General features: G+C 36.1%; 1 protein-coding gene across 2 annotated transcripts in view; it reads right to left on the reverse strand.

The window, feature by feature from the left end:
- Positions 1-571: 571 nt before the first annotated feature.
- Positions 572-8958, reverse strand: part of LOC110464775 (tRNA-specific adenosine deaminase 1-like) — a 9583-nt gene continuing 1196 nt past the window's right edge. For both annotated transcript variants that reach the window (XM_021520163.1, XM_021520165.1), the window contains exons 2-10: positions 7044-7276; positions 6641-6748; positions 5425-5479; positions 4914-5041; positions 2516-3212; positions 2102-2283; positions 1631-1733; positions 1140-1226; positions 572-733 (exon numbers count right to left, since the gene is read on the reverse strand). In XM_021520163.1, coding sequence (XP_021375838.1) covers positions 577-733; positions 1140-1226; positions 1631-1733; positions 2102-2283; positions 2516-3212; positions 4914-5041; positions 5425-5479; positions 6641-6748; positions 7044-7227 — 1701 coding nt within the window. In that variant the 5' untranslated portion in view covers positions 7228-7276 and the 3' untranslated portion in view covers positions 572-576. The remainder of the gene's footprint in view (positions 734-1139; positions 1227-1630; positions 1734-2101; positions 2284-2515; positions 3213-4913; positions 5042-5424; positions 5480-6640; positions 6749-7043; positions 7277-8958) is intronic.

Genomic DNA, 8958 nt, shown 5'->3' on the forward strand with positions numbered 1-8958 from the left:
CACATTTGATGTCCAGATCCAGCTTATAGCCAAGACTAGAGAACAATAATTTTGTGATGATGAAAACTGGAAACGTGATATTGGCCAGTTTCAACCAAAGTCTACATCATATTTGATGTTTCAACCAAAGTCTACATCATATTTGATATTTCAACCAAGTCTACATCATATTTGATGTGTCAACCATGTCTACATCATATTTGATGTTTCAACCAAAGTCTACATCATATTTGATGTTTCAACCAAAGTCTATTCCGTCTTTGTGTATTGAAGAGTTATCTTCTCTTGTGAGCAGGTATTGATTGTTACGTCATTGGTTTGTGTGAGCAAATTACGTTGTTTTCTCAAAAATTGATGACGTTAATCTCACAAACCAATGACGTAACAATCAATACCTGCTCACAAGAGAAGATAACTCTGCAATACGCAAAGACGGAATATCATATTTGATGTGCTGCTTCAGTGCTTAGTTGCAATTTAAATTGAATATCTAGTATATACATAATTTTACACCTTTTTACCAAAATGTCTTGCTGAAGAAAGTGTAACACTGAAGAAATATTAAGACACAAATAGTTATTTATTATCCAGTAAAAAAGATGTCAGCCCATGAGGCTTATGGACCCAGGATTTGAATATTTCTTGTTTCTTTAAACATTCCCATGCTGTCTGGTATTCTGTTGCCATGGATTTGTACTCTGCATACATCACATCAGCTGGCTGCCTTGACGACCTGAGGAAGACAATGGAAACAAACAATACAAACCTGGAGCTTCCACATAGCAGGATTACACTTATGACCAAATATTACTCTTCGTGTTTAAAATCTTTGTTGAAAGATTTTGACTTATTTCACATTGCCTAAATTCACAGGCAGTCTGTGCCAGGAAACACAAAAATACAAATATTAAAACATTTTATACTGGTAGAGTGCTCAGAGTCACCCTGGTACAAAATAACAGCTGTTTACTACAGACGTGGCTTTGTAGAATTTCTCTTCAGCCGATTCGGTAGACGTAAGACTAGTGAACCAGGGGTCCAGGGTTCAAATCCTAGCAGATCAAGGCATTCAAAAAATAATGACCTCTGTTACACTTAATTAAATCTTTCGTACTGAGATTGTATAAGAAATAGCTGACCTGAGGATGAGAGGAAGTTTATCCTTGGGAATGACCTCCAGCATATGTATATATCGGCGAAACAACTCCATACTGCACACTTTACTCCTGAAAGAGAAATATCAACTTTAACATCTGAAGAAGAAAACCACAGTGTTATTCCTATAGCTTAAAGCAACCAGTTTTGAAGAATCAAAGAGTCTTGTATAAAAAGTAAATTTTACAAACAAATCGATGTAATTACTTATAATCACCTTCTGTGTACCTCTTTACGAAACCAAAAGTGCAGTATACATATGAAACACATCATTTTGGTATCAAAATCTTATTGTTTCAGTAAAATCATCTTCTGAAAGATAACCTGGAATTGAAGAACAGAATCCAGATTAATGCTTTATTACAGGAAGGGAATTTGTTGCTAAGGAAATGTTCATAGATACGGGAATCTGTGTAAGGATGCCAGTGTCTAAGAGGCTAAACCCCCTGCATCTGTGTTGATATGTATAACCTACCGGACTTTTGGCACATGTCTCATCTTTTTGGTAGCCCCAAGCCGTCTGCCGTTGACCACTACTTGATGGAAGTTCTCCACCAGTCTACAGTGCCATGTGATAGCTGAAAGGTAACAAATCAAATTCTATGTCCAAGGAAGAGAAATGCCTTGTTCAAGTTTGAAAAAACAAAACCTCCAAAATATACAAGGAAAATGACACATAATTGAAGTATATAGAAAAAATATTCCAACTCTATCAGAACAAGAATGTTACACATTATAGTGTACCGGCCCGCTTTATGGAATTAAATAGTTTAAATAATTAAATAATTTCCAAATGCAGTTTTTATCCCACAAAAAACTATTACAAATGATTTTTTTTCCTATGACTTCAAAGAATTTTCTATCCAACATTGACCCCATTAATACACGATTTAACAATGATATTTTGTGTGTACTGGCATATGACCTTGCCCAAGGTTATACTTACACCTGGGGCAAGGTGTCAAAGAATCATGAAAATTTTTTTCTATTGAAGTGCGCGAGTCTGGGAAAAGTCGAGAGGACTGGAGAAGCTGTGGGTTGCCATGACGATATCCAGGAGGAAGAGGACCCACACCTCGACTTCTCTGTATCACCGCTCTATCCAGGGCATCATGGCTGTAGGGACAGCTACAAGTCAAACAGATGAACTTCTATATTAAATGCTTAATATGCTGAACTTGTTTTTCCATTAAAACAGTTGATGGCAACTTTAATCAAGCTTTGTAAGATTTTTTCCCCCCAAATGAATTCCATTTAGCTGCCAGTTATGAATATCTGAAACCAACACTAGTACTGTATAATGAATATCAAGTGAACTGCATTTCATTCAGTATAATTTGAAAACATAAGAAGAACCAACCTTCCAATAACAATCGTATCAAAGTAGATTGGTTGTGACAGGAAGTTGGAGAGTAATGCCCCCTGACAGCCAACAACATTCCAGCGAGCAAGTTTGTCACTACAAGACAGGGAGAGAGTCCTATCCCCTCGGCCAGGCTTGGTCCTCAGCAGTCCAACTGTGTGGTAATCCTGACCTGCCATAAAGCTGTCCTGCTCACCCCCAGGTACACACTTGGCCCCTGTCCTGTAGATGTCCCCTTCAGGTGGTGGGTGCACAGCAGACTCAATGTCTCTCTCACTTTGCACAGCAAATTCTTGGTTCATCTGAGTTTGTAAATTACCAGGATTTCGATCTTCCCTTATGTTACAATTTTTTGGTTCGTGCAAATCTTCTGTTAACTTTCTGGCCTCATCACCTTGACCTTTGTCAGTCTCATCAATAACTGACCTTGACTTTTTAGCTTGTATTTCTTCCTCACTGCAGTAACATGATTTCCTTTTTGCTACCAAATTCTGAATTCTAGAACCTGATATTGACAACTCAGACTTTTGAAAACTGTTCATAAATATATTTTCCTCATGACTTTTACCTCCTGTCCCAACATGACTTCCATCTTGTTGGGTCTGTTGACATGGAGATGTGTTGTGGTTTTCTACCTTGAAGCCAGTATTATCCATAGCATCCTCCGCTATAGGAAATATAGAGGCATCACCACCTGTAAACAGAAGAGAATCTCTCTTTAATTTCGTTGAATATTTATCAACATGAAACAAGAGATCCCAGAGGGATCTTGGTACCCACCATTGTACCATCTTCATTAGTTATCTATTTGATCGAGTCATGTTAACAGTAAATGCACCTTGAGGTAACATTTGATCAAAAGTTAATACTGCTGTGTATAACAGACAACCTTCAAAGTGAGTTTGTCATTACACATATTTAATATAGTACAGTACTTAATGTGAAAGAAATAGAACCGATCATTGCAATATGAGAAAGTTCTGTTTAGTTCTTCCTTCGGCAATTTTGGTTTTATGATCAGTCTCAAAATATAACATGCACAACTAGGGATCAAGGGGAACCTATATATCAAATTTTAGAATGATCCCTCGATATTCCTGAGAAATAGTACTAACAAACCTTCAAAGTCAAAAATCGAAGGTGGCCGCAGGTCGACCCTTTTGTTAATCCGATCAGTCTCAAAAGTAAACATGAGCAATAAAGGACTGTTGGGAACCTGCAAATAAAATTAGGGAAATAACCCCCCAGTACTTCATGGGAAAAAGCACTAACAAACCTTAACTGTCAAAATCAAAGATCTGTTTATCCGATCAGTCTCATGAGAAATCATGCACAACTACAGACCAAGGGGAACCTAAATGTCAAATTTGAGAAAGATCTCTCCAGTCCTTATTGAGAAACAGCGATTACAAACCTACATATGAAAGTTAAGAAAGATCAGTCCAGTACTTCCTGAGAAATAGCAATAACAACCCCTTAATGTCACAATCCAAAATGTCTGCCTGTTGGCCATTTTGTTTATCTGATCAGTCTCAAATATAAATATGCACAACAAGGGCCCATGGGAAACTCAAACCTACATACTCAATTTGAGAAAGATCCCTCTGGTACTTCCTGAGAAATAGTGATAACAAGAATTGTTTAAGAACGGACGACAGACCACAGACGCAGGGCTATTTGAATAGCCCACTATCAGATGATGGTGCGCTAAAAAGACTAAAACATTGCTTTCACCTTGATTTTTCTCAAACACACATATTCCTAGAATATGAAGTTACCAACAAAGTGTATTAATAGGGTGCGTAACTGGGTAAGTTATACATACAGGGTGGGTAACTGGGTAAGTTATACATACAGGGTGTGTGTCTGGGTAAATTATACATACAGGGAGGGTAACTGGGTAAGTTATACATACAGGGTGGGTAACTGGGTAAGTTATATATACAGGGTGTGTGTCTGGGTAAATTATACATACAGGGAGGGTAACTGGGTAAGTTATACATACAGGGTGTGTGACTGAGTAAGTTATACATACAGGGTGTGTGACTGGGTAAGTTATACATACAGGGTGTGTGACTGGGTAAGTTATACATATAGGGTGTGTGACTGGGTAAGTTATACATACAGGTAGGGTAACTGGGTAAGTTATACATACAGGGTGGGTGACTGGGTAAGTTATACATATAGGGTGTGTGACTGAGTAAGTTATACATACAGGGTGGGTAACTGGGAAAGGTATACATACAGGGGGTGTGACTGAGTAAGTTATACATACAGGTAGGGTAACAGGGTAAGTTATACATACAGGGTTGGTGACTGGGTTAGTTATACATACAGGGTGGGTAACTGGGTAAGTTATACATACAGAGTGGGTAACTGGGTAAGTTATACATACAGGGTGTGTGACTGGAGAAGAAATGGAAATGGACCCCAGCCTTGACCTTGACTCTGCAGTTTTCGGTGACTTCTAACACTTTGCTCTCCTGGTCTGTGTAAACAAGAGTCAGCTGGTCATACAGGTAACTGGAAAGCAATGAAATCGTTCAAAAAAGTAATGACAATTTTCTATCAAATACACTGTTGTTAATGGGGGAAAAGTAGGTGATTTTTTTAAAATCACTCAATTTTAGTAAAAAAAACAGTCCCCAGAACTACTAATTTTTATCCATGTTTAAACAATTCAGAGTTTTATATAATAGATTTAATATGTGAAAGGCAAACATAGTATTATTATTACCTGAAGGTATTTTGTGTTGATGTTGTAATGATATATCAATTTTTACTACTCTCATACTTTTATCTAGTTCACTCTAACTAATGGTCAATACTTAAAGGGCTTTTCAGAAACAAATCTCAATATGACATGATGTCTTTTTCTATTACATATTCAACATTAGGTGTCTTACCTTATAAAAGCTCTTCTGGCCAACACTTCTGCATGACTATCATTGATGATATCACCTGTAAATAAACAATAAACAAACAGAGTGACACAAATACACAACACCAAAACAAGTGGCAACATAAGTCAATTTTTGATGTAAAATGATAAACAAGAGACCAATGGGGCCTGCAGTACATATTGCTTTTACTATGTATTTATTATCTGAGCTAGAAAAGATTTAACAATTTGTGACTATGGTTATCATCTTGGATTTATTACTGACCCTATCAGATCATCCCCATCCCCTTTGGTGTAGCACCTTTCAATTATACAATGAATCCCAAAGGTCCATTAATGTTTATCAACAATGTATGGGGGTTTGGGTCACCTGCCCAACCACGTGGGTTTTCTCTGGGTACTCTGGTTTCCTCCCACATTAAGATCCTGCACGCACTAATATCCAGGCCAACAAGGGTAATTAATATAGGTTGTAATAATTTGTTTCATAATTGTTGTAAAAGTGTTGTAAAAGTAATAAAGTTTGTATTATTAATATATTTGTTGCCGTAATGTTTATCAAATTTAATTGAGAGTAACTTCAGTCATTCTGGATGAGTAATATCTTATAAGAGAAGCTGATGTATTTCTATCTACTGATATCAAGTGGGTAAAGGATACAAACAGGATAAAGATTATTATTACGACTGTCACTATTGTAAAATACTTTTTTTTATTTTTTTTGCAAAAAAGCACATGTTGCTGTGCATTTTACACAACTATATTTGTTTGAAATATGAAAGTTTGACAATAAAATAAAATGAAACAGAAAAAACAGCATGGATTGAACGTGGAACCTTTACATTACCAATCCTTGTTTTTCCAATGCTGCAGCTATCAAGGAACTATAAATAAACCTACCAAAATCAGCTCAATTTATGGGCCCAAAAGTCTTTACATTGAAAGGTATATACTCTATACAGAAGGACGAATACTTCAAGTCAAAAATATTCTTAAGTGGACTCTTTGCAATTAAAACTGAAGCAGTGGTTTTCTTTAGTACCTTAAAATACACTGTGATGTCCACTTATTTATATCCTCCATGTATAGCAAGTGACATGTCCCTGTAACCATGAAGCTGAGCAAGCATAATAACATCATTTTCTGTTTTGTAAGACAAGACCTTTTACAATATCCAAGAAACCACTGTGTGCTGATCATTGTAGGTATTACTGTCTTACCTTTATCTGTCAAAAATGACTTCCCAATACATCTGGAGCCTGTTCCTATGGAAACCACATCAATGATCTCACAATCCGCTATAGCATGGTTTCCACTGGGTTTGTTTGCTATAAAAATGAAAATAAGATTCATAGAATAAGATGATGATTTTTTTATACAGAAATTTACACTCAACTTGAATGTTTTTAAATTTCTGTGGAAAACATGTCTGAAACTGTGAAATTACAAAAAAATACTTAGTTGGGCATTATGAAAATTGGATGTTTCATATTTTTCATATTTTATATCAATAATTTGTTAGGATGGTAAGAAAAGATACATTGATACCATTAAGACACATGTTAATTCCAGATATATACATATTGATACAAAAGGGAAGTACAGGTTAGCCACAAATCATACCAGTATTACCGCTGGTTGTCATGACAACAGCTGCCATTAGGGCCCATTCCTTGCCCTTTTGGGGTTTTCCCTCTTTTGGTAGTTGCTGGTACTGTTGGTAACACCTGTCAGCCACAGTATCAGCAAAGTGCTGCCCTCTACTGGCTGGGATATCAACTAAGTGCCCCTCACTTCTGTCTGCCATCAGAAACTTTGACAAATCTCACCCAAATCAGATCTCTATAATAGTATCCCTACAAAACAAATATATCATTCAACATACATGACGGCACATTATTTCTATACCTACAAACATAAAATAACATATTAAATCAAATGAAAGGCTGGATTCTCAATGTCTTTGTTCCAATGACTTCAAAAAAGTCAAGGTAATAACAAGAACATTTATGAACATCAGTTCAGTTGTACATCAATGGTTCTTAACATCAATCCAGTTGTACATCAATGGTTCTCAGCATCAATCCGGTTGTACATTTGATTGTTGACTGGTGACAATTTTTATTTACAAATCAAACTCATTGATAGAGTGTATCATAGGTAGGCATGTGGGATATGGATATTCAATCCAAGGGTGTAGAATTCTGGTTAAACTAAGACTATACCAAGATACTGACCCAAAAATCTAAGCACAAGGGTAAAATTTCTGAATCTCACAAACCAACATATTATAATTATTGACTCTTTTTTGCACACCCTGTTTAACTTTAATTTTGTTGAAATATGACAAAAAGTAAATGCAACACAAAATACAGCAAAATTTCTTGCATGCACTTAGTAAAGTATATAACAGATAAACACTTTAAATTTAAAGGAGTGTAAATGAACTACTGGGTCAGCTTTTGCAATAATTCTTATTGTCCATGAGGTTGTGTCATTTGCCAACAACAAAATTGTCCAGGTAAATCAAATGACATTTGACAGGCTTTTGATTTTAATGTCATAGTGTATAATGTTGTCCTCTGATTGCCATACCATTGATTTTAAAGGTCACTGAGGGTCATGTGGGATATATGTATGATTGTATCCAATATGAGTGTTCCAAAGAGGACCACCTTCAAAATCCAGCAGCTCAGCATGGGACATACTATATCAGTAAAGATAGCTATTGACCACTCTTCTATATATGAGTGAAAAATGATAGCCGTTAGGTATTTGTTAGCGATTGAAATGGCTATGAAAAGTTCCTTGGATATATAACCAAATTTTGTGTTAGCTAACTCAACAGCTATACAGTACATGATTAATAATATGGAGAGCAACTAGTTGCCATTGAAATGGCTATGAAAATATCATTGTATACAGTATGTATGGGGAAATTATTAGTTAACTAATTAGCTACATAAACCCCCACATGTTATGGGGTGAATATGTAGCCAATTAAGTTGCAATGAAATGTTGCTACTATATACAGTAGTCAAGAAGAGCTACATTGTAAACTCTTCTTTATAAGAGTGATACATAGCTATCTTATCCAATTACAAATAACCCCTTAGCACCCGATATATATTATCTTCTCTACACCCTTAGAATTGTACGTCAAAAGAAATGGACAGCAGTAAAATAGTAAAATTGACCAATTTTGAATTCATGTATCACTCCGCTGTAATCTTCAAAGGACACACATAGGTAGTATCTTTTATACCTAAAGGCTGAAACCAATATAATGTGTAACTGTGAGCCTTCAATTTTTGTCATGACATATCCCAAATGTGTACAGGAGATTATTGTATATTGAGAGCAGAACCATTGCATTTTGAAGACACATTTAAATAATTGGAACATGTGTATCGTACATTGTGTAGAGTACAGGGACCTGAGAATGTATTGCTAGGCATATGTTTGGACCTATGGTGTGGTCAGAGTATTTCTAGACATTTTAGGGGTTTAGATCAACACTTGGTAAATGCCCCCCCCC

This window comes from Mizuhopecten yessoensis, unplaced genomic scaffold, assembly GCF_002113885.1.
Source record: "Mizuhopecten yessoensis strain PY_sf001 unplaced genomic scaffold, ASM211388v2 scaffold11033, whole genome shotgun sequence".
NCBI lineage: Eukaryota > Metazoa > Mollusca > Bivalvia > Pectinida > Pectinidae > Mizuhopecten > Mizuhopecten yessoensis.